The sequence below is a fragment of the Rhinichthys klamathensis genome, unplaced genomic scaffold (assembly GCF_029890125.1).
Source record: "Rhinichthys klamathensis goyatoka isolate OS25496 unplaced genomic scaffold, OSU_Roscu_1.1 h1tg000114l_1, whole genome shotgun sequence".
NCBI lineage: Eukaryota > Metazoa > Chordata > Actinopteri > Cypriniformes > Leuciscidae > Rhinichthys > Rhinichthys klamathensis.
Genome location: NW_026606651.1, coordinates 3698907 through 3726450, shown reverse-complemented (window position 1 = coordinate 3726450; position 27544 = coordinate 3698907). Strand labels below are relative to the sequence as shown.

Here is a 27544-nt window from a genome sequence, read left to right as displayed (position 1 = left end):
TCATGTGTGTTTCATAACCAGTTTAAAAATGTTTCACTTATTTCTTTCTTTTTTAGCATTACTCACACAGTTTCAAACTGAATGGATGTAATTCATTGCTTTTATTTTTTCCAGCCCAAGTAGAAGCAAAAACTTGCTTCCATAGTGACATTCAGTTTCTCTTGAATTTACAAACCTGCATCTAGAAAACTATTAAAAATATGTCTAATGAAATCAGATTTTTACCAATCTAATCAGTTTACTCTACAATAAAACAGTTGGAAGAGGACCGTTGTGGACCACACATGTCCATCTCTGCTTGTGCAATGGTCCTCAACACATTTGGATGTCTCTGACAAGCATATAAAAAGACTTGAGATGAATATCAGACTAGAGTCTGACTAAGTTACTAGTGTTTGTACAAAAAAAACTCCAGTTCTCTGTGGATAAAACTCCTCAGGAAACAAGCGGTTACATTTTGGTCTCGCTGTCAGGGATCTTGGCGTTCTCAGACTCGCTCTCCTGAGAGATGAGCTGATATGATTTCTTGGTCTCGTTCTCCTCCACGACGGAGTTTCCGATCTCGGCATCGATAGAGCGCAGCTCGTGACGGGACAGGTGCTCCACTATGCCAGCACCGATGGAGTCGCCCAAAACATTAGTGGTGGTGCGCAGCCGATCTCTGAAATGGCAGAGGAAAACAAACATGGTGGAGTTATGCTGTGTTTGACCCACATACACCAGAACATCTTATCAAAGTCATCTCCTCTTGTCAATGGTGAACCAGAGAGGTTTACACATCTGGATCGCTTAATGTCACTTGAGCCTTTGTTGTGTTCTGAGGGCCTCATGTGGCCTCCGCTTAAGAAAAACAGTTCCTCCATCTTGTGTGGTGTTTTTGCTGACCCATCTTTCCTAGCATGAACGTTCCTCACAATGCCTCTTCTGTTCTGTATGCTGCTTTAACCTGGAGAAAAGGTCCCTGGACTGGACTTGAATTCAGTGACTGCTGTGAATGCGGTGGGAATAAAGGTCTCAAGAACATGCTATCGGATACGGGTGTATTGTTCAATGGGTCCTAAAACTCATTTGAAGCAGATGTTGCATGGACATGTACAATTTGATTATGGGTTATGGAATGCGAAAGATGGAATATCTTGCTTCCTGCGCCCTGAATTTCTGCCTGGGTCTGTGTGTAGGGAATAGTACATCAAAGCATGTCTTCAGATGTCAAGACAATTTGTATAACGCTTTTCACAATGCATATTGTTCCAAAGCAGCTTTACAAAAAAATCTACATGTTAATGTTTATTATATCTTAATATCTTCATGCCTTAGGCCCCTGTTTACACCTGGTATTAAGATGCGCTTTGATAGATCAGAGTAGACGAGGAAGACATTCCCGTTCACACCTGGTGTTTTAATCCGTCTCTTTTGTCAACTTTCCACCACTTCTGTCCTGATTTCTTCAAGAGAGGGTCTATGAGCAGGGAAATGAAATGTTTTTTTCAGATCTTTCGATCTTATTGACTAAATAAGCTCAAGCGACTTACATATGAAAGCGACCAGAGACGACGGAAAACACAAGGAGAACATCAGGTTTAGTTTCTGCTCTGACAGCTGCAAGACCAGCCGAACGCTGTGAGTGTGTGTTAGAAATCAGGAATGGTGAGAGAACATTGTGATTGGTATGTTTTTCCTCTTGAAACCAAACTTGGGTCTTCAGCCGACAGTTTAAATCCCGTCTGGCTAGCGCTCTTCCCATAATGTTACTCATAGTTCAGTAGAAGGAGAGTAGACGGTATTGTGTGTCTGTTTGAACACACTCGACCACATGAACGTTTACACTACGAAAGCAATCCGGTCGAATGTGTTTTCGACAACCTCTGGAAAAGGTAAAAAGTGGACAAGCTCAAAGCACTTTAGACCCGTTAACAGCTGTGTTAAGTGTCGGCCACTTGTGATCCGATCGTCCAAAACACTTCTTAATATCAGGTGTAAACAGAGCCTGATCACATTTAGCAGATTAGAGCTGGATGATAAAATGTCTTCAAAACATCACAAGTTGAAATTCTCCTGTTTAGAATTTCCACAGCTTTTGACGAGTGAATTTTGTATGATGAATGCTGATCTTTTTTTTTTATTACTTCGAAAAGTAAAAATGTAAAGCAATATATACTAAATAGAAAATATCAGTTGCTTGACTGTTTATATCATTGCAAAATATTATTGCACAACTCTATCTATATAAAGTTGGATATCCAACTTTTTCCACATAAAAAAATCATTTTGGGGTGCGGACTGATGGGGCAGTGAACCCGAGGTTACCCCGTGAGTCCGTCCTAGAGCTCCTCCTGTCCGATTTCGGGTCCATCGGAGACGTCCAATAGATTTCTTAGACGTGCCGAAAGAACACCAAAGACACAGTGTAATCACCATGGGAAAATCTCAGAGTAAAACTGGGAGTTGTGAAAAATATGATACACCGGTGTGTTGCCAGATGAGAAGTTTATCCATGTATCATCTTTTTACTCTTTTAAATCATTTTATAACTATACCATATATATCTTTTAAACTGTTTTAAATTTCGCTTGCTTTTATTTTTGGGATTATTTTAATTCCTTTCTGTAAAACACTTTGAATTGCCATAGTGTATGAAATGTGCTATATAAATAAACTTGCCTTGCCTTGCATACATACAGTACACTCACATAAAGTGATATATACACTATAACATGTAGCAAATCTCAACTGCCTGATTTTTTATTTTCATTGCAAAATTTAACTATATTATCGTCCAGCTCTTTATCCAAAGTTGTATTATATACAGTATAACTATCTCCAACTTTATCTGGATACATACAGTATACTCACACAGGGTGATATATACTATATAGCAGATCTACCCATATGGAAAAGGTTTGCTAAAAACACCTGTGATTCTTATATGTTCCAACAGAAATATGTAAGGGACATATATGCTGCAAAATCCACATATTGCATAATATTAATGTATTTTTAATCATATATGTCATATACTGTATGTCCTACGTACAAAAGCCATATAGATTTTCTTGATGTAAAAACGTAGGAAAATAATGCTAATTTAATATTCATGTCCAGCATATATCTTAAAGTATTAAAGTATTAGCTCACTTTCAAACTCACCCTGATGTCATCCAAGATATCCATGTCTCTCTTTCTTAAATTTTTTATACACAGAATGGACTTCAATGGCAACCAACTTTTCTTTAAATGTTCAAAGAAGTTTCAAAAGTTTAAAATGTATACACTCACCGGCCACTTTATTAGGTACACCTGTCCAACTGCTCGTTAACACTTAATTTCTAAGCAGCCAATCACATGGCGGCAACTCAGTGCATTTAGGCATGTAGACATGGTCAAGACAATCTCCTGCAGTTCAAACCGAGCATCAGTATGGGGAAGAAAGTTGATTTGAGTGACTTTGAACGTGGCATGATTGTTGGTGCCAGAAGGGCTGGTCTGAGTATTTCAGAAACTGCTAATCTACTGGGATTTTCACGCACAACCATCTCTAGGGTTTACAGAGAATTGTCCGAAAAAGAAAAAACATCCAGTGAGCGGCAGTTCTGTGGGCGGAAATGCCTTGTTGATGCCAGAGGTCAGAGGAGAATGGCCAGACTGGTTCGAGCTGATAGAAGGGCAACAGTGACTGAAATAACCACTCGTTACAACCGAGGTATGCAGCAAAGCATTTGTGAAGCCACAACACGCACAACCTTGAGGCGGATGGGCTACAACAGCAGAAGACTCCACCGGGTACCACTCATCTCCACTACAAATAGGAAAAAGAGGCTACAATTTGCAAGAGCTCACCAAAATTGAACAGTTGAAGACTGGAAAAATGTTGCCTGGTCTGATGAGTCTCGATTTCTGTTGAGACATTCAGATGTTAGAGTCAGAATTTGGCGTAAACAGAATGAGAACATGGAACCATCATGCCTTGTTACCACTGTGCAGGCTGGTGGTGGTGGTGTAATGGTGTGGGGGATGTTTTCCTGGCACACTTTAGGCCCCTTAGTGCCAATTGGGCATCGTTTAAATGCCACGGCCTACCTGAGCATTGTTTCTGACCATGTCCATCCCTTTATGGCCACCATGTACCCATCCTCTGATGGCTACTTCCACCATGTCACAAAGCTCTAATCATTTCAAATTGGTTTCTTGAACATGACAATGAGTTCACTGTACTAAAATGGCCTCCACAGTCACCAGATCTCAACCCAATAGAGCATCTTTGGGATGTGGTGGAACGGGAGATTCGCATCATGGATGTGCAGCCGACAAATCTGCGGCAACTGTGTGATGCCATCATGTCAATATGGACCAAACTCCCTGAGGAATGCTTCCAGCACCTTGTTGAATCTATGCCACGAAGAATTGAGGCAGTTCTGAAGGCAAAAGGGGGTCCAACCCGTTACTAGCATGGGGTACCTAATAAAGTGGCCGGTGAGTGTATATATATATATTTATTTATTTTTATTTTTTAGAAAATGACCGATCGTTTCACTAGATAAGACCCTTATTTCTCGACTGGGATCGTGTCGAGACTTTGAAGCTACATTGAGACGGACATTTGAACCTTCTTTGAACATTTGAATATTTGGTTACCATTGAAGTCCATTCTGTGTAGAAAAATCCTGGAATGTTTTCCTCAAAAACCTTAATTTATTTTCAACTGAAGAAAGAAAGACATGGATATCTTTGATGACATCAGGGTGAGTAAATTATCAGAATTATTATTATTATTATTTTTCAGAACTGATTTCCCAGACTAAGGTTACAATTTAACTTTCTGGATTGTTTTGAAATAAAGTTTTGAAAGAGTAATTTAGAGTGATGTGTTTATTTCAAAGTGAATTTATTCTTTTCAGATTAAATGATTTGTCAGTTTATTTTACAGTTCTTTAAAGTAGGTAAAGCAGAACCCTAATAAGAAAAACTGGTAACTCCTTTAGTGTTGTTTTTCTTTGTAAAAAGGTGTTCTATCAACACCAGGATGGTGTAATACTCGACTCCTAAGGCTGAGAAGAATTCCATGATGAATGATTTTCATCTTCTTTTAAAGTGTTAGGTCGACACCAGAACAGTGTAGAATTGTAACTCTGCCAGTGTTTGCTACACAGCTGCACCCAGCTCTGTAACAGTGTTGTTGTTCTCTGCATTGGTGGTCATATTTTACTCTTTAAGCCCTATTCGCACGGGATTAGTATTATCTGGTGACAAAGTAATTTGTAATAATTGCGGAGTTTGTCTGTGATCTTAATCCCGTGCGAGTTGGCCATGTCTGTAATTTGTAAAGTAAAAATTCCCCCGCAAATTACCTACTATATTTCGCCGAACACAGAGGTCCTGTGATAATATGAGTCCCGCGCAGGGGCGTCACTAGGCCCTTTTTAGGGGGGCTTCTGCCTAGCCCCCCTAAAAATGTGCGATTAATGTAGGCTACACAAATTCCTGTTCGCTTCAGTCTTGTTATAATCAGATTCAGCGCGTTCTTCATCTTCAATCCGCAGCGGCACCGAGCAGAGAGCACGTCAGAAACAGAGGACAGGGTGTGTGTGTGTGTGTGTGTTCATGTGTGTGTTCACCTGCTGAGCCTCATTGGTCTGTCACTGCTCGTCAATGTCAGAATATTTCAGATGACCAATCAAATCAAAGTAGGCAGGCTTTATGTTCACAGACCCTGCTGAGCGCGAATTTTAACAGTGCGACTCGACGCGTACGGTCAAGTGCGAGATAAGATGTAAGTAGCTAAACTTAACATTTCATAATTTACTTTTTTTAGGTCATAAATGTTAAACGAATGACAAAAAATAATCAGGCAAACTACGGTAATATAGTTTTGTCTAATTTCGCCATTTTTAACTGAAAATAGGCCTATGTAACGTGACTCATGTAATGTAATAATTAGTTTACAAGAAACATTAACAAAGCCGTTTTCATCATGTTAGGCACAAGATTAATAATGAATGTGTACATATTGAGAATATAATACAAATTGTAGCCTTTAGTAAATTAAAAAAGCTCAGCTTTAGGAGGGGAAGAGAAAGGGATGAAGAGACTGAGAAAAAAAGAAAGAGTGATGGAGATGAGAAGAGAGCAGGTATTGACAAATAATCTGCCCACTGACATGGTTTTTGGTCTTCAAACGTCTTGAAATGCACATATCAGAGAAATAAAAAATTTGAACCCCCTACCAACCTCAAATTTAGGACCTCTGTGATTATAAAGCCCTGTCTACGGTCCTGTATTAGGCATTAGATCAATAATAAATGTGTAGCCTACATATTGTGAATGCATTTAATAAACTTAATTACCTTTAGTAGCTTTCAGTAAATAAACGCGTCTGAGAAAATGATTCAGGCAAAATCAACCTATCAGTTGACCCAATGTTTACTTTCTTCACTGACAGACAAAAATGAAAAGCCTATATCAGTCAAAGCTCAGCTTTAGGAGGGGAAGAGACAGAGCAAGATAAAAACAAAGAGAAAAAGAGTGTGATGCTGATGAGGAGAGAAAAATAATCAGCTGCCCACTATCCAAGTTTTTTGGCCTTCAGAACATCTTAAAATCCACATATGTAGATCAGAGAAATCAAAATTTTCTCGGGGAGACCCCGAACCCCCCCTATTTGACCTACCTCACATTTGGGACCACAGTTATTATAAAACCGTGCCTTTGCATCGTAATGAAATTGGTTAATAGTGATCTTTAGATCCTAAACTAAAGTGTTACCTTTTTATATATATATTTTTTAAATCATATTGGGGGCTTAGCCCCCCTAAAATGAAAATCCTAGTGACGCCCCTGGTCCCGCGCGAATCGGCATCTCTGTGATTTGGCCGGATCGTATATCATTTTTTCAAGGTTTTTGTTTCATGTGCGCCTTTTTATCCATCTTTCGCGAAGAATGGAGGCTGGTTTGGAGTGTTTTGATAGTATTTTGGGTGCTGGGTCATATCGCAACTACACAATTTGCAGAAAGTGAAAGCTGAAAATCATCAGAAGAGCAAAAACAAAACGAATGATTAGATGGAGATGAATGACATGTATAGCAGCATGCGGTAAGGAACTTTATTCTGTTTATGTCATAATATATCAAACAGCTAGACCTATAACGAAAAGAAATTTCCAAGCCTATTGACGTCATATCCGGGAGATAAGTCAGTAAATTCGAGTAAAATCACAGGCTTCGGTTATCCCGTGCGAATGCGCCACACGAAATTCAGATGTGGCGGGGTAATTTTTAAATCACACGAGGTCCCCAGATAATACTAATCCCATTCCCGTGCGGTAGTGTTCATATTGTAACACTGTGTCAGTGTTGCGAGAGGAAACACTTTTGAATGTGTTGAGATTTCCAGATTTAAAATTTACTGTCCAAATCCTGAAGGAAAATGACCTGTCCTCATAAAGGTCAGAGATACTTTGACACTACATCCTCCAACCAGCTTCTGCACTGTACAATTTCCAAATTTGCAAACTTCATATAAGTGATGTTGGTCATCTAAACATGAAATCTGTATGACACACTTTATATAACACGTATAAAAAAATGACACAAAATGTGTATAAATCCTATAGGACTTTAATTTGACTAGCATATGATTCAATATAAGAACTTTAAATGATTTGTATATGAATATCGGGTGTTTTCTACTAATACCATATACGATTGCATTTGTTTGTCATGTAAAACTCATATAAGACTTTTTACAGTATTCATATATGAAGCAAAAATCCCCTTTAAGTTGTATGTGTGCTATTTAGTATGAAAGGGGCCATAATCGGTCTGATTTTGTATAAGACATGTATTGGTCTTACATGAAACACATAAGGTAATTCTGTCCAATTTAAGTAAGGAAGATATATGGTTGCTGTATATGAACCATGCAGGTTTTTTTCATATGGGATACTTGATTGCTTGTATCGTCTTAAAATGTAAACTATATTATCGCCCAGCTTTAATATGCTAAATGCAACTATAAGGCAAGGAGATATTAAGATATTATAAACATCAACATGATTTCCTGTGTATTGTGAAAAGCGCTATACAAATGAATATGAAAATTCTTCAACATTTCCAGCGGCCGGTAACCCTGTGTTTGTTAAAGCTGTAGTTGTTCAAACACATCCTCCTATCCCAGTTTAATGTGCAAAACTTGAAGTTAGTGCATTTATTGAGTCTTATGAGGGATGATCTCACACACAAAAATACTTTAAACATTCGTCATAATCACTGATCTATATAGAATGACTGGATAGCTCATGACGTCATAAACAGTGAAGCCACCGCGCCGCCATATTGTGATTCCCTAGTGAGCTCACGCGTTCTATTGAATCAATAGGAAATTGTATGATTTGACTGAGAAAACATTGCATAACGAGACACCGTCTTTAAATCTAAAGTCTCCCTGAACAGTCTTACAACGCAAACATCCTAAGCATTTAAATGGGTATTTGTTTAAAGTCGGAAATTATTCCTGCTTACTAAAAATTAAGTATATGTGAATTGTGAACTTAAAATTTAGCTCTTTCTAATTGTGTTTTACAGATAGATCAGTAGTCTGTTCAAGTATTTGATTAGTTAGCAAGAACATGTCCAGGAAATGCATAATACAAATTGTATGGGTTAATGTACACCTGTTTCACCTCTTATTTACACTGCACGCGTCAGCGGCGCGTTACAGCTGCGACACGGCGCTGATCGCGCCCACAAATCGGCAAATCACGTGGAAATGTTCCTGGTGTGAGTTGACAGCGCGTGAAGGTAGGAATAAAACATTGTCGGGAACCGTAATGCGCCGCAGATGTGTGCACTGTAAATAAGGGGTTTACACATAGGCCTACTCCGTTTGCAGTGCTTTTTTTTTTTTACCATACCCATGTCAACAGGTTGGAGCTTTCACTGCACGCGGATGCCCGTCCAAGTGCAGTGCGTGCAGAGATCGTTTGTGCTGCAGGCGCTGAATTAAAGTGACAGCGCATGGTTCGTGGTCAAACTGAACACGGATTGACATGGAAATATTAAATAAACGCATTTAATTAAATTTATAAGAAGTAATGTATTGAATAATACGTATTTATTGGGTTTAAACTTGAATACCTCTGTGAAAGAATGTAGGAAAGAACATAGCAGGCTATACATTTTTTTAAAACAACACGGAAATAGCGACAATTGTGCATATAAATTACTATATATGGACTTAAAGTACAACCTGTGAGCAGTTTTTCAAGATCCTTTTGTGATCTTCGTTTTACACTTGTTGATGCACAGCGGGTCATCGTAAAAGTGCCGTCGGAGCTACCTATCTCTGTATAACGGCCGTTGGAGCCATTGGAGCCCTCTGCTGGTAGGGAATCGTAAGATGGCCGCTCGAACACTTCCGGTGGCTTCACTGCTTGGTGGCAGTTTAGAACGTCATGAGCTATCCAGTCATTATATAGATCAGTGGTCATAATACACAAAACGCAATACTCACAGGAACCAGTCAACCGCGATAATTAGACTGATGTCATCAGTGGGCAGTCCCACAGAGGTCAGCACTATCACCATGGTAACCAGGCCAGCCTGAGGGATTCCAGCTGCACCAATACTGGCTGCTGTTGCTGTGATGCTTTCAAAATGACACAAAGCATGCATTCTAATATCATTTTTGGTTTCACTTTGATAACATACTGAACGGTGTGATAATTAAACAAACTTTAAGGCAATATAATGCAGGAAAGAATATTTTCATGCACTGGCCAATTTTGAAATTAGAAGAAAAACATTTAAAATACACATTTAAGTGTTTTTTTTTTTTTTTTTATTGCACTTCATCTATTTGCATTTGTAGATTTCAATTAAAATAAATATATTTAAAGGCTGTTTTCTCTCATGCTCTTTTTTTAGTAAGAAATCTCTATTTCAGTAGCCCTTACATACACCACACTCCAGTTTTATCTATATTCTGAAGGTGTTTTTTTTCTTTACAGAAGGTTAAGTTTTTTTTTTCATATAACATTTTATTCCTAAAAACAGTGATTTTTTTCCAGACTGTTGAGACTATTTCTGATTTATGGAGCGATAAAAAGAGATACCCAAATTCTTCTGTAAATCCTTTTACTCTAATATGTCAACAAAATGAAACAAGAATTTTGAACCTACATCCAATTCCAATGTTCATATTTCTGTTCTGGAAATTGTTTAAATTAGATATTAAAAATAGCATATTTGCATATTTAAACATGTATTGCATATTTAATGTCATTAATTAACTGGGGAAGTATGGTGATTACAAATTTTACTCAATTCACCTGTGGTTTCTTGCCTTAACTGAATAAACGTTGTACGCAGTCATAAAATAAGTTTTTTTTTTTATGTTTCCTATCTGTACCTGATGGTTAGGATCTCTCCAAAGTTCATCTCCATGTTATTGACCTGTGCGATGAAGATGGCAGCCAGAGCCTCGTACAGAGCTGTGCCGTCCATGTTAATAGTGGCTCCCACGGGCAGCACAAAACGGGTTATACGTTTATCCACATGGTTATTTTCCTCTAGACACTTAAAGGTGATGGGCAGAGTGGCAGAGCTACGGAGAAACACAGCAGATTTGAAATTCTGTCCTTTACTCATCATCATGATGTTCCAAACCCATAATAACACTATTCCGTGGGACACGAAATGAAAATGTTGCGCAATTTTGCAATTTCGACACAAGCTGGAGAAAAATAAATAAATCATATTTTCCTTATGAATGTGAGTTTGCAGTCTGTATTGAATGTGATGCAAAGAAAACACAGTGTACAGGACATAATTACAAGAATGACAAGTCCTGGAGGACTGCACACCAAAACAACAAATGCCTCATTTTAGTGAATCAAAAACATACAGTACAACAAAAATTTAAAACAAATTACTCTTATGGTTCAAGTTAATGAATAGATGCTCTAAAAAAGTTTATTGTGATTATTATGGGTGTAAAAGCTCACCTGGAAGAGGTACCAAGAGCAGTGACGAGGGCTTGCAGAAGTCCAGCGATGAACACAAATGGATTTTTACGTGTCACAAGGAAGTAGAGCAAGGGCAGTACAATGAATGCATGTATCGATAGGCCGATGATGACTGTCATGGTGTACATTCCCAACTGGCCTCCCATTTCTGATATATCATCCATCTCAACTATCTTTCCAGCAATCAGGAACAATATGCCCAGTGGCGCGTACCTGAGGTGTGAAAACAGTTATTGAATCATTCAGATTATTGAGTTTCCACCTGACTTCATTACTTACATTTTTCAAGCACAATGTCGATATGAAATGAACCAGGAACCAGGAAATATTCTTACAAAACAGAGTGATATTTATGTGGCACAAATTCATACTAAAGTTAACTGCAAAAGCACCCTGGCTTATATAACTTAAATCATCATGGTCTATGCTAAATTATTGAGCTTTTTTTTCAGCATGTTAACAGACTCAAATTCAAAAGTTGATATACATGTCTATGTACTTATATTAAATTATATTAATATACTATTATATATATATATACATGTCTATGTATATATATATATATATATATATACATACATACACACACATACAATTTTTTTAGATTTTAAAAACACTATTCAACTGATAAATGACTGAAAAGATGGAATTCTTTTGGTGTCTTAGCAAAGTAGTTTATTATTATATATTAACTTTTCCAACTTATTCTGTTTCATTTGCTAATGTTCCAGTAAGTCTGCTTGAAATTAAAATGACAAAAAAAAACATTCCTGGCAGGTCATGACAAGGTTTATCATAGTTTCATAGCCAGTGAAAACCACACTTTATTTAATAAATAAATAAATATGTCAATTAATTAGCTCAAAAAACTTTCCCACTCTAAATCACTCACCACATGATAATTGCAACCAGCCTCATGATGGCCTCATTCAGACAGTCAAAGAAATCCCGCAGAGGTTTACCCTGCTCCTTCATGCTCCCAATGATGAGGCCAAAGCACATGGAGAAGACCACCAGTCCGAGTGCATTGATTCCATTAACCGTTCCCAGCACTGGTATCACGTCTTCACGTTTGACTTCCTCCGACCCGTTATTCAAACTGTCGTTCATCAGAATTTTAACTGTGACCACTCGCTTGCCATTTTTTGTTTTAAACTGTGGAAAGTAAAGAGAGTAGAAACAGTTAGCCTTCTTGGTTTTGTTCACCATCTTATGGGGAACTAGATTTTTAGTGTTTTTTGTGAATTAAAAACGTACCTGTTGTGTACAAGCTTGCACTAAATTAGGAGGAAACATGTTTCTGTTAAAAAAGAGAAAAAATATAAAAGTTAAAAAGAAATATTATAACGGACATAAGAAAATAAAATTAAAATCGATCTTCACTATACCTGATTAGATCGAGGAAGGCGTCTGCTGGACTGACTTGTTCTATTTTCTCGTGTTTGGTGAATTCGTCTCTGGAGCCTTTTCCTGGGTGGATGATGAGTACCATGACGATCCCGATGAATACTGCGATGATAGTGGTGGTGGTGTAGTAAACTACAGCTCTCATACCCATCTTCCCTGACGCTCGGCTGTCCAGAGCGGCCATACCTGCACAGGTTACGTTAGACCGCATATGAGTTAGTTCACATGATTCTGTGCATGCATGTGCGTATAGTATTGCAAGCAACAGCATACTAGAAATACAGTGGCAGTCAAACGTTTGCACACTCTTGCTCATTCTACACAAGCTTACAAATGTTTAGGGTCAGTAAAAAGTATCTTATGCTCACCAAAGCTGCATTTATTCAATGAAAAAAATAGGTAAGACAGTAAGATTGTGAAATACAATTTTTCTAATTTTCACAAGTTTTCTATTTATTATATATATATATATATATATATTAAGTTTTCTATTTACTATGTAATTTATTCCTTTGCTGCAAAGCTGTATTTTCAGCATCATTACTCCAGTCTTCAGTGTCACATGATCGTTCAGAAATCATTCTAATATGATGATTTGCTGCTGATTGCCACATTCATTTTAAATTGAAGTCTTTTGTGGCATTATTAAAGTTTTTACTTTGATCATTTAATGCATCCTTGCTGAATCAAAGTGTTAAAAAAAAAACAAATCGTACTGACCTCAAACTTTTGAACAGTAGCGTATATTATTGAAATAACACAAATGGCAGTATATGAATTATGTAGTAACCTTAAAATTAAGAAGAAACATGTATGCTGGATATTTGTTGGTTCCAGACCATAGTTGTTGAATAAAAGATTTGTAAAGAAGGACAATTCATGTTTGTCTACAAAGCTAATTTAAAGGTAGGGTATAATTTCGGAGAAGCTGGCACAAGCTAGCTTTGAAAGCATAGGATCCCACCCTCCCTTGAGAGCGTCTCCAAAGCCACGACTCCTTTAAAACACATGACCACACACAGTAGAGTCTGCAAAGCGTCATGAGAGATGGCGGTAAACTAACTTGTGTCTCAAAGCTCATAACAATACAATAATAATGAACGTAACCAACTTAAAGAGCTCTTAATTGTACCACCTGACTGCTGCAGATTGATTTCGGCATTGATAGTGTTGACAGAAATGCATAAATCCAAGTCTGAGGACATGAACAGCTCGGGTTAGAACGTCACGGGTTGCCATATCGTGATTACGGTTACGATATGCAGCATAAGCTCGATGTTTTGGTTCAGGAGGAACTGTAAAAGGCGGCTGCTGTTTGCAAAGTTTCTAGGGGAACACAAAACGTTTGTGAGAGAACACAACAGCTGTGAAATATATTGTTCCTCCCATCTCATATTTTTTCAATCACCATGAACCTATGAAAGAAAGAAAGATAGAAAGAAAGAAGTCTCTACATTGATGCCCAACAACAATACATTCTATAGCAGTAAAACTTATATTTCCTGAAGGTCACTGACCACAACTGCCATTCAACATTTCTCTCTATAGGACTGAAACAGCCATTGTATTGAACTATGTATGTCTTCCATTATTGTGGTATGGTGTGTGTGTGTTTCTAGTGATCTCACTGCCCCTGAGCCCATAAAGCCCCTCAAGCCCCTCAGCTTCCACCCCAGCACCCGCAGACACAGTGGCCTGGGAACCTTGTGCACAGGTCATGTTCTCTTCCTGCTGCTCTCATTAGTTCTCGTCTCCATGGTAATGATGACTTCCCCTGCAAGAGTCTTATAAAGTCTTATTCTCCTATACTGCAAAGTAATTACCTCACATACACACACACACAGTCTTCAAAGACGAAGAATTGTGTGTGACCCCTCACAAAGAAATTCTCATCTAATGAGAGCACACTCTTCATGGCCATCTGCGAACGGGCAGATTTTTGCTGATAAACTAAACCTGTCTGTTCCATCAAGTAGCTGTTTAATCACATATTTATATTTCTAAGCAATTGTTAAGGGTCGGGCAATATGACCAAATTCTAATTTCAAGATATGAGAAATTGTATTTCACGACAACGATAGGCTATATATATCACAATATCTAATTTCTGTTATTAAATATAAGAAAAAAAGAAGCAAACAAACAATAGGACAAATACAATATACCAAAAATGTGAATTAAACAAATTAAGATTTTCAGGTACAATAGATCAGCCTTTCTCAAACTTTTTTCAGTCAGGGCACCTTTCAAAAGTGCATAAAATCTCAAGGCACCCCGGTGTAAAATATAATTTAAAAACACTGCATAACCCAAATGTAAATGCAAATGTCCTGTTTATTTAGACAGAACAGTAATGAAAGGGGCATAATACGAACTGTAAATAATAACAATTTTATAGCACCTTTTGGTATATTGTGGTCAATAAAAAAAATTATTTGCTTATAATTAACATGACAATGTGTACAAAACTAAAGTGGGCTAAATTCACGTTTATTTTTACGTTTCTGTCAGTCTGAGGTGTTGTTGCTATAACACGTTGCTATGGGTTGCCGCTGCGTCACTTGCGTCAAGTTGTGTGTGTCTTGCTTCGGTCTTGTGAGACGGATTTTTATGGTTAATTTTATATACCGTATTTTCCGCACAATGAGGCGCACTTAAAAGCCTTTAATTTTCTCAAAAAACAACAGTGCGCCTTATAATTCGGAGCGCCTTATACATGGATGGTGAACACACGTTCACCAAGACGGGGAGACAGCGCCGGGCGACTTACGCCACTATCTGCCAATGGATCGTGGATGCCTGGGCTGATATATCAGTCTTAACTGTGATCCGAGCTTTCACGAAGGCAGGAATAATCTCTTTATCCTGTTTTCGGTCGAAGTCCACAGTAGTTGATTGTCGAGTTCGCGCGCGCGATCAAACCTCCTCCGTGTGTTCAACATCTGGTTCGGATGAACTATCCATTTGAGCTGATATTCTCAGAACACCATACAGCACCGTCATCGGCTGACAGCTGACAGTCTGAGTCTCCACTGTTGCTTAGTTACCAATGATCGCGCGCGCGCACTCGACAATCGCCTACTGTGGACTTCGACCGAAAACAGGAAGAAAATACGGGTATGTGAGCAGCTGGCTGAATAAACATCATTTTTATTCATATCTTTCACATTTACTGCAGTCAGATTCACCGTGTTCACTCATATGGCTGTGCACTTGTAATGACACATTAAGGTTGTTAAGAGGCTAAAAGCAGGTTTAAAACTTGCCCCGTATAAGTCAACAGGGTGCAAATTTTAAAAAGAGGATAACACGTAGGCAACACCGTTTTTTTTTTCGTATATATTTTCGTATATATATTTATCTAAAATGAATTTACAATTTTATTAATACGTTCATATGTTTAAAAAGAAGAAGAATGTATTTATGTAAATATATTTATATATGAAATGTCAGATTTTTTTTTTTTTTTTAGCCTACGTAATTTTTTGGCGGCACCCCTGACACAGTCAGGGGGCACCCCAGTGTGCCGCGGCACCCACTTTGAGAAAGGCTGCAATAGATGTATTTAACATGCAGTTAGAATTAGTACAGAAATTGAATAATCAAATGTAAAAAATAATAATATTCCAGTCTTCACTGTATGAATTAAATATAAATGTATTCTTATTAAAGCTAAAAAAAAGTTCAGTCAAGAGCAGTAAGTTATTTTCTCTTTTGTTTGATTCGCATTAATGACAGAGAGCTTTATTAGGCTGCTGTCACTTTAAGACCAAACGCACTGATCCATTATACTGATACACATCCAGTTTACACCCAACTGTTTACTTTCACTTGAGACAAACCGGCTGTGTTTACATGAATACTCCACACGATAGGCATTTTGACATAATTGCGTGTGTATTCGACCATTCAAGCGCAATAAGACATGAATTCGCATGCTGAGTCTTTCTGTGCACGCGCTCATAGTGTGTGTCAGTCAGCGCGAGCACCGCATTGAGTTCTTTTTTACTGCTTATTTTGCTTAATAACAATTTTTAACATCAAACATGTCGCAAATTCGTGATCGCCTTCTAAAAGAGGCAGCTTTCTGTGTGTGCACTTTGGCGGTGTGCCAGTCAGCACGAGCACCTTTTCAGAATATATTGCACTTATAACTCTTTTTAACATCAAGCATATCTCGCTCTTTATATTCACATTCATGCATATCATAAGTCTCAGAAAATTCCCAGCTTACAAGTTGTAATTCCGAGTTCTACAAGAACTTTGACCCTTTTTATAAGTTGAGATCTTGTAATTATGGTAATTTTGACATGAAGTGAACGCACCTCTAAAGACCAAAATGATCACAGACTTGAGGGTGGACTTGTAAGCAACCACCTAGCAACCACATTCTGTACATGTAGAAGCACACTAAACATTCACAGAAGATGAATTGTGAAAATATGTAGGCTACAGGTCACATTTAACTGCAAAAGAAAAAAAAAAAGAAAAAAGAAATGATAGTTTGCATAAAGAAAAAAGTGCATTTAGTTAGTATAATATATGCGCGTGTATATATAACATAATATTTATATACATATTATATGTATATACAGTTGTAATCGAAATTATTCAACCCCCATTGCAAATCAGGTTTATTGGCAAAATTTACAGTTTGCAATGAACAAATTAAACAAAAATGTTTTATGTGGTTTCCCCAAACGCAACTTTTAATGACTTCTGCAGTCTGGAAATTATTCAACCCCCCTCATGGCAAGTACTTTAGTACCTAGTAGAACGCCCTTTTGCTGTTATGACCTGCTGCAAACAAGATGTATAACCAGACACCAACTTCTGGCAGTGTTTCTGGGGAACCTTAGCCCTTTCCTCTAGCCTGGTTAAAACAAGACCATTCTCAGTTGTAACAGAGTTATGGTCTGGCAAAGCGTCATAGACAAATCATTTCCAGAGGGGCGTCACCAACGGACGTCGCGGATAGACCTAAAACCAATCAGAGCGATGAAGGAGATGACGTATGCAGAGCGGCCGAGTGTTGTTCTTTGCTCGGTTTTTAACTAAAAGGAAACGTTCAAATCGCTTAAAACAGACGCGATAGCTGATTCGAACGAGTGATGTTTGACGGCGGCATCCATCTTTGTAATGTAGGCTACAAAATCTGCTTCAAAATCCCAGCGCTGTCGTCATCGTTTTAAAGCCCGCCCCAACGTTTCTGATTGGTGCCTCGATTTCGACGGATTGGAAATGGGCTTGAATGAGCTCTTTGCCAGACTAACTTTCAGAGCAAATCTAAATTTGCCGGAAATTGTCTGGGTTTTCCCAGGCTACCTTTCCTCATGAGCAATGGCCTCCAGTTCAGTATTATTCTTGGGTTTTGCGTGAAGCAACCGCCTTCTTCAAATCCCACCAGAGATTTTCTAGGGGTTCAAGTCAGGTGACTGTGATGGCCTCTGTAGAATCCTCCAGGACTTCTTCTACTTCTTCTTCATTCCCTCCAGACCGACCGCTGATCCATAGGGCCGAAAAGTTCCAGTTTTGTTTCATCGCTACACAGAACAGAATCACAAAACTTCTGTCGCTTATTTATATGATTTTGAGTAACGTTACTTTTCTGTATTTTCCGGACTATAAATCGCTTCGGAGTATAAGTCGCATCAGTCAAAAAATGCGTCATGAAGAGGAAAAAAAAACATATACAAGTCGCACTGGACAATAAGTGGCATTTATTTAGAAAACTACCGGGGCGTGGAGACGTAACTGCACCGTTGACAAGCCTCTCCCATCTGTGGACTCGTTCCTCCAGCTCTGGCCATCTTGCTTTCAGCCCGCGATTAGCTTTCTGTTTTCTTCATTACAGTTAGAGTAACCTCTGCTTTTCGCCAGTCCCTCACAAGTTTCTCACTCACTCAAAACTTTCTTTCTGCTGTTCGATTACCATTTTCGGCTGCATATTTTACTACCTGCAGTTTGTAATCTGCAGAAAAGGATTTTCTTTTTAGGGGCATTTTGTTTGTGTTCAGTCTTTCTCAGTTGTCTTTAAAGCTGAAGTCTGGCAGATTGAGTGGACTTAGGCAAAATTTTGAATGTTTACAACTCTCATGCCCCTCCCCCACTATCAACGGATACCCTCCCACCGAGTTCGTGCTCGTCAGTGCGTGTGCACCAGGTAATCTGTGAACGCGCCCGTCTCATCAGCATCCATCAACACCATGGAGTATTTGGAGGTATGCTGTCCTGGCTAATCTACCGATAGATTGCAATTGCTAACGTCATTTATACTCTAAATGAGCTTACTTGATTTGTTAGTGTTTTGAAAGCGAGATACATCCGCCATCACTCTTCGTTACTGCGCGAACTTCAGGCGTGTGCATGTGATTGTAACATGTGCGAGGGGTGACGTGTGCCCGATCTGTGATTGACAGTCAGATCTCACACCCCCCTGCGCTGATTGGACATGATGATCCGGGAGCTGTGGATTTTTGCAAAACAAATAACACGCTCCAGGTGGAGTTAGAAGCTCGGGTCTTTTTCTAAAACCACTTTATTTATGTTGTTCTGTCGGATTATAGTGTCGACTTCAATGAATATGATAAAAAAAATGTTGCCGACGGCAGCTTTAAGTTAATGTTTCAGTTTACAGTTTTTCAGTTATTTTTTTCAGGGGTAGGCTATGGCTGTAGACGGTAATGTTTTCTCTTGGTTCATGTCAGTCAGTATGAATTAATTTTGATATATAAGTCGCACCTGGCAATAAGTCGCAGGACCAACCAAACTACGAAAAAAGGTAAGACTTATAGTCCGGAAAATACGGTACTTTTGGGTCAGTAGGGGTCTACGTCTAGAGTTCTGGCATGGAAACCGCCTTACTGTGCAGCTGAAACCTCAGTGCCTGTTGCCTCCAAGTCTTGTTGCAGGTCTTTTGCAGTCACTCGAGGGTTTTTCTAAAATCATGCCTTATCAGAAATCTGATTGCAGTTACGGTGTCTCTAGGAACATTTAGTGCCTTCGGTATCTTTTTGTATCCTGTTCCTTGTTTGTGAAGGGTGATGATATCTTCTCTTAACTTTTTGGACCATTCTTTTGACTTAGCCATATTTCTAACATGCAGTCAAACGTGACACTCAACGAATCTAGCCAGTTCAGATATTTAATGTGTTCTAGCTCTAGCACACCTGGTGCTACTAATGAAGCCCTTGATTAGTTGCAACAGGTGTGCTTGAGACAACACCTGTTTTGCAGATTTGTGCTGTTGTGAGGGACTCTATTCAGGGAGTTGAATCAATTTGAGCCTACAGAAGTCATTAAAAGTTGCTTTTTCAGTTGAATTTGGGGAAACCAATCGAAACATTTGTTGTGTTGAGCTATTTCAATTACTTTTGTTTGATTTGTTCATTGCAAACAGCTGAAAATCTGTACATTTTGCCAATAAACCTGATTTGCAACGGGGATGAATAATTTCAATATTCAATAACATCAATATTTCAACTGTATATGCGTGTGCATGTCTGTGTGTGTGTATATATATACATATACACATACTGTACATACACACACACACATATATATATATATATATATATATATATATATATATATATATATACACACACACACACACACACACACACACACACATTTGTGTACACACATATATGATATAAACAAACTTTTATGTTAGATCCGATTAATTACGATTAATCGATTTGACAGCACTATATATTTACAAACTTTTTTTAGGTTAGATGCGATTAATTGATTTGACAGTACTACATTATTAGAGAAGCTTTATTTTACAGTATATATAATTAGGTTTTCATTACTGTAAAATAAAGCTTCAGAAAATGCAAAGATCTTGTTTTTCTAGTTCATTCCCTCAGGTTTTTATATAGCAATAAAACTGCTCTCTTTCTCTCTAGTCTGATTTTAGTGACATTATACAGCATTTTAAATCACAGTGTATTTACATTTGTGCATTCTGCTTAGTAAATGTATGGCCGGGAGAGTATAGCCATTGAACAGTTTGTCATTGTTTTGGCTTTTACAGATTTGGCTGACCCGACAAGCTTCGACGCACCACATGGGTGTGTGTATGTGCATGACTATGTCCTAAGCATTTGATCTAAATGGGGCTCTACTGTGTCATTGATGTTCAGCCTTGTGACTGTGCAAGTTAAAGCAAGAGAGAAACAAACAGCATACATCTGAAAAGATCTTTAAAGTCAGCTGCTATCATATCCATTGCAGTAAGTCAATATGAAATTAAAATAAGCTATTAATACACGTTTCAGGTCTTTCCAAAGAAGTGAACATCAAAATTGACTAATTTGCTCCACCTCTTTCCTTTTGAGATGATATCATGAATATCTTTTACTTTTAAACTCCTCCGCTCCATCCATCTGACTTTATTCTGGCATGTAACATCCACTTTTCTCAATCCAATCAATTTTTTATGGATAAAATCAAGTCCTGCCAAACATTTTCTATTTTAAATACCACATTTCACACTGAAATAGGTCTGATTATGTATGTGAAATGGCTCGTGAATGCCGTTTCATGTGGCCTCTATAGAATTAAAGCAGCTATTTAACTTTCAAAAATGAAAGTCTTCTTTATTATATAAGTTGTGTTAGTCAATCTTTAAAGCTGCATAGCGGCCATCAATCTGTCTAGAAACAGTTTGCGGCTTTATTTAGAAGGCAGCAAATGCTATTTATACACAGAGAAAGAGTGTGTGTGAGAGAGAGGTGACTGAAAGAAGCTTTTGTTCGTTTCTCTGCATGGTCACTTTGACCCTTGACCTCTAGTCTGTTTGGAAATAGAGCATCAAAGCACTGACCTTACAAACGCCCATGTTTCCTAACTGGCCGAACCCCTCAGAGAACTTATGTTAACCTTCTTTAGGAATCTACTTTACTTTTAAACTAAACAAACGATTTTATACATTTGCCTTGTTTTCCAGTGCAAATATCGAAAGATTCTTAAATCAAAACGACTAAGATACTAACCCCGGGTTTAAAAGACAAGGCATTTTAGTCCCAGACGTTTGAGCTGTTTTAACTGAAAGAAACTTGCAGACATATCTTAAAATATATCAGTGCCATTGTTTTGTCTCAAGATGCACAGCAGTAATGTCGTTTTCTAAGGCACGTTTATAAAAGCTTCTCGAATGTCCTAATTGAACTAAGGCCTAATCCTGGCTTAATGTAAACCCTGCCTGTGAAACCAGATCTAAGTCTTCGTTTAATTTTTTTTTCATTCGAATTTATCTTTATAAATGTATGTTGATTTAAAGGGTTAGTTCACCCAAAAATTAAAATTATGTCATTACTGACTCACCCTCATGTCGTTCCAAGCCCGTAAGACCTCCGTTCATCTTCGGGACACAGTTTAAAATATTTTAGATTTAGTCCGAGAGCTTTCTGTCCCTCCATTGAAAATGTATGTACGGTGTCCTTGTCCAGAAAGGAAATAAAGACATCATCAAAGTAGTCCATGTGACATCAATGGGTTAGTTAGAATGTTTTGAAGCATCGAAAATACATTTTGGTCCAAAAATAACAAAAACTACGACTTTATTCAGCATTGTATTGTCTTCCAGTTCTGTTGTGGATCCGCGTTCAGTGCCGCTGCTGACGTAAGACGCTGCTGACTATAAAAGTTTGTGTTTACATAATTTATGTGTGTGTAGTTGTGTATAATTATTTTTAATACATAAATACCCACACATGCATGTGTATTTAAGAAATATTTGCATGTAAATACTGTATATAGACTGAATGTAGCCTATTTATAATGTATAATGTATGTGTATTTATATAAATATAAACATTTTATATATAAATAACATATTTTTCTTAAATATATACATGTGTGCATTAATATACAAAATAATTATACACAGTACACACACATGTATTATGTAAACACAAACTTTTATTTTGGATGCGATTAATCGTGATTAATCGTTTGACAGCCCTAAATACAATGCTGAATAAAGTCGTAGTTTTTGTTATTTTTGGACTAAAATGTATTTTCGATGCTTCAAAACATTCTAACTAACCCACTGATGTCACATGGACTACTTTCATGATGTTTTTATTTCCTTTCTGGACAAGGACAGTATACCGTACATACATTTTCAATGGAGGGACAGAAAGCTCTCTGACTAAATCTAAAATATCTCAAACTGTGTTCCGAAGATGAACGGAGGTCTTACGGGCTTGGAACGACATGAGGGTGAGTCATTAATGACATACTTTTCATTTTTGGGTGAACTAACCCTTTAACCTTCACGGGGTTAACCTTTAACCTGTTAACCTTTAAGAATTTCTAGTTATTTGTAATGAACACAAAACAAAACAAAACAAGACAAAAAATACTAAATAAGATATTATTTTTAGCAGTGTAGAAGTTGGATCAGCATTTTTGAAGATCTTCAAAACTAAACTGAATCCTTCTGAAACTATTATTTCAATAAGTATATACAGTTTTGTTGACTATAAAATCGATTTACAAATATATTTATAACTGCAGAAACAGATTGAATTGCTTTAGCTCCCCGAGTGACATAACAAAGGGTGAGACATAACAAATCAATCAGTCGCCACTTTGAGCTTGACCAGATCACATTCGGCCCGTCCCCTTCCCCTGCATCATGTGCTTATGTCAGGCTCATGTTGTTCTGGGTTTAGCTGGCAGAGTTGCCCGTGTCTGGTCAGTGCCTGGTGGCGCCGCAGTGGAAGAACCGTACCTGTAATTAAACTGGACACCAGCAGAGGGAGCACCAGCATCTGCAGCATTCTCATCAGCAGCTCTCCGGGAAAGGAGAAGTACTTCACCTCTCTATATGTCATTTTATACGGCCGCATTCCAAATCCCAGAATTGTACCTGTGAGAGAAACACATATGCAGCTTTAATGGTCTGTAAAAAAATTTTTTTACATAAACGTTTAAGCTGGAGTGTTTTATATATAAAAGAGAAAAAAAAATGTCACGATTGTGAAATTGTTCCACTGCTTTATATTCCAATTTGGAACCAATCCTAATGGGATCCAACAAAAAAGATCCAACAAAAATAGATTTTCAGTTTATTCAGTTGGATCATATTGGTTCCAAATAATGATAGAAATTCCATTTAAGTTTCCCTTATTGGAATTCTTTAAAGTCACCATGAAATCAAAATGGGCAATTCTTCTTTTTTTTGGAATAGTATCCATGCACATATTTTTTTTTAAATTCATGTGCCTCGTTATCTTTAATCAAAATAACTTCCTCTCCCTCTTGCAGCGTCATCTCTTCTCTTCTCTGATGACGCGTTCACTGGCGTGAGGGCGGGGCAACCTGTCACTCATATGAGATCCACCAATAGCAAACCATTGTGTGGCTATCATATCCATATGTCCATATATTACATATATATATATCCAATCAAATTCCACATGGACAATAACAAGTCTTGCCCTACATTTGTTCTTGTTTGAGAAGCCGTTTCACTCAGATATATGTCACAAATAGGGAAAAAAACGGTTTACGTCGTCTTAAATAGTACTATTTTATATTATTATTTTAGTATCATGACATGGGTGAGGTTATGTGTTCTGTTCTGTTATGACATCAAATCTCTAAGAATACTGAAAAATATAGATTTACTGAAATCGAATGTATAAGATGTCGAATATTTGATGAAATAACATAATATTTTTGCTAAATGTTCCTGAATTACATTAAATATGTTACCTGAAATATTAAGCTGTTTTTTAAGCCAATTAATCAGCAAATATCAAGCCATTTTGAGATTAATAGCAGTTCCTGATTGGCTGATTAACAGAAATGGTCATTCCACCTAGTATAATTTTCAAAACCTACAGAGGCATATTTTCTGTTAAAAAATGTTTTATATATATATACACTCATACACACACACACATATATATATATATATACACAGACACACATTTTTACTTTCATGTTTAAGATGTAGTACTCCATATTTAGTATTTTTATTTAATTTTTACTATTATATTCAATTGTTTTATTTATTTACTTATTTATTTTATTCAATTATAATATTGTATGTTACCCCACATCATATTAAATCTTTACTTTTATATTTAAAAGTGCCCCTGTGGTGAAAATCAAGCTTTTAATATTGTTAAAATGTCTATGTGGTGTGTTTAATATGCTTTAAGACAAACCACAAATTAATAAGTCAACACCATTGCTGAGTATTTTCTATTCAAAACTGCAGTGAACCAAAGACAGTCTCAAAAACACATTTTGAAATCGCTGGTGTTTCTGATGTCACAAACTACCTTGTAACCAATCACGACAACGTGTGATCGTCAACGAGTGGATCTCTGAGCTGCTGTAAATGAGTGGAGGCGGGGCTCATTTGCATAATCATAGAACCGCGTATACTAAATGAGGCAAGGGTGTAGAGTTACATTCAAGCTATTTTAAGGCCTGAAAAAAAATTACAAGCAAAAAAACGTTTAAATATGTAATTTTGGTGATCAAAGAGGGTACTTTTTAGCCTGACTTCGTCATACTCATATTCAAGTCAGAATGTGAGTCTGATACTGCTCCATAGGGCTTTGATTATGAGGCGTGTCTTAACCGAACCAGAAATAAAACAAACTCTGCACTCAATTGGATAGACCTACAACCAATCAGAGCAATGCAGTAAGTCAGCTACAAAGTTGCATAGCATAGTTTCAACAGAACTCAACTGCACGCACACTGGAAGAAGTAGTAAAATAATGAGTGTTGCTTCTTTTACTTGGTCCTCCATGAGTGCGACCAAAGGGCTTTCATTGCGTCCCGTCTTCTTAGCGACCATCGGAGCCAGCTGATAAAATAGACTTTTGCTGAATCCCGTAGTAAGGACGGCAAACACATCTTTCCGATCGACAAATGCCTTGATTGCAGTTCTCTGTTCGTCTTTTAAAATGAATGCGCTGTCGATTTCTTTTACAACAGACGCGATGGCTGAATCTATACATCTCAATTCTCCAGCTGCAGTCATCTCTGAGGGAAACCAGTTCAACCCAAGCGCTCTTTGATAACGTGATGATTACGTAACTGCAGATCATCTGTCCATCATCGAATAAAGCCCGCCCTGGCAATTTGATTGGCCCGACTAATTCTGAACCGATCATAATTACTCCTCAATGGATCGAGTCCAGACCGAACTTCCCAACCAAAAAATGTTGTGGGCCGGGTTCGGCCTGGCATCCAGGCTAGGTATTTTTAGTATTTTAGTTTTAGTGATTTTTTAATGAACTTTAATTGACTTTTTATTTATTCATTCAATTATAATATTGTATTTTAAGATCCCTTTCAGAGTAGGCACAAAACCAAACATCTTCTCACCAATGATGACGGCCACGACTGTGAGGATGACGAAGGCATTCCGCATGAAGAAGCCTTTGACGTCATTCGTGGTGATGTTCTGCACGGTGTTGCGGGCCCGCAGCGAGCGCTCATTGATGCCGTCCCGCAGCTGCTGTACTCTGCTGCGCTGCAGACGCGTCTCCCCGTTACTCTGAGTCATGCCTGGAGGGGGCGCCACACCGGACACACCAGACACAGATGAACGTTTGACAAGAAACACTCCGCTGTGGGCAGTAACTGCGAAGGACAACATATAGGTAACATCATTAATGCATTTACATTACATTTATTCATTTAGCAGGCGCTTTTATCCAAAGCGACTTACAAATGAGAACAATAGAAGCAGTTAAACTAACAATAGGACAACAATATGCACGTGCTATGACCCTTCCCAGTTTAATCTAATGCAGTACATGTACTTTTTTAATATAAATAGATATAGAATAGAATAGAAAGTGTTAGTATTAATGGATGTTGCCGAAAAAGATGCGTCTTCAGCCGTTTCTTGAAAATGGTCACGGACAGCTCTGGTTGAGTTAGGCAGGTCACAGCAGCGAACAAACCAGAAAAAGGTCAGAGAAAGAGATTTTGTGCCTCTTTGAGATGGCACCACAAGACGGCGTTCACTTGCAGAGCGCAAGCTTCTGGATGGCACGTAAGTCTAAAGTAATGAGTTTAGGTAAAAGGGAGCAGAGCCGGTGGTTGTTATATAGGCAAAAGTCAATGACTTGAATTTAATGCGAGCGGCAAATGGCAACCGGTGCTATTTTGTGAGGAGAGGAGTGACGTGTGCTCTCTTCAATCGTAATACAGTAGTCAACATTTGAAGTGGATCAAAAAAGTTCATCAAAGTTGTCCTAAGACAAGAACGGGTATGTATAACTTTGATGAAAGGTTTTGATCCACTTTAAATGTTGACTACTGTAATAATGATAATAGAGGCAACTATTGTTTTACGAAGAAAACGTGAGTGGGACTTGCTTATAAAAATGCTAGGACGTTGTGTGAGGGGTTGCAATTGTTTGCTTCACTAGAAGGTTACAGATCAAACAAAATTAAAAGATTTTATCTATGGGAAAGATCCCCAAGTAACGTAATAGCACACTTCTCCTCAACAGACCTCAGCAAGCAATAGCGTCATTTCACCGTCTACCTGATATAGTCCGGCTATGAGCAACCCATTTCTAGCCAAAATTAGGGTTAGTGGTTTGTTCAAGTATGAGCAACAAGAATAGTGATGCTTATCTAAAATTAAAACCTTTTAACTTTTGGATTAGGACTTTAGCTTGCTTTACCATTTGCATGCACACAGTCACACACTACAACAATCTCAGTTTAGTTTGTCTGTCAACTGTCAACAAATTATTTTTATTAGAAATGGTCTCTGAAACGCAGCCAGATGTGCATTTAAAATGAGCAACTGATCCTTGATACCGAGAACTGCAGCAATCTTTCCACGTGTGCTAGGAATACAGCCAGACCAAACACTGCTGCTCCCCCTCTCACACACTTGGGCTCACATGGTCTGAGAAAACCCACACCCACATTCAGAAGAATAACAGACCGCATACTCACATCAAAATAAAGGGATTCAGTCCAACCCTTCCTGTGACGAAGATCCTCTACGCTGAGAGACTGGAGAGAAGTGTGTACTTAGAAAGAAAAGTGCAAGAGTTTGAAAGAAAAGAACTGCAAGCATGGAGGGTGTGAGTGAGAAGGACAGGCAAGA

The 27544-nt window shown here is 38.0% G+C and overlaps 1 protein-coding gene across 1 annotated transcript; it reads right to left on the bottom strand.

Moving 5' to 3' along the window:
• Positions 1-167: 167 nt before the first annotated feature.
• slc1a3a (solute carrier family 1 member 3a) lies at positions 168-27544 on the bottom strand. Its single transcript, XM_056254829.1, has 10 exons — positions 27391-27544; positions 25795-26052; positions 23174-23311; positions 12408-12612; positions 12277-12319; positions 11912-12174; positions 10999-11232; positions 10404-10598; positions 9507-9641; positions 168-661 (listed from the first exon to the last, which is right to left on the bottom strand). Exons 2-10 carry the CDS (start codon positions 25973-25975, stop codon positions 451-453), a joined length of 1605 nt encoding a protein of 534 aa, XP_056110804.1. The 5' UTR covers positions 25976-26052; positions 27391-27544; the 3' UTR covers positions 168-450.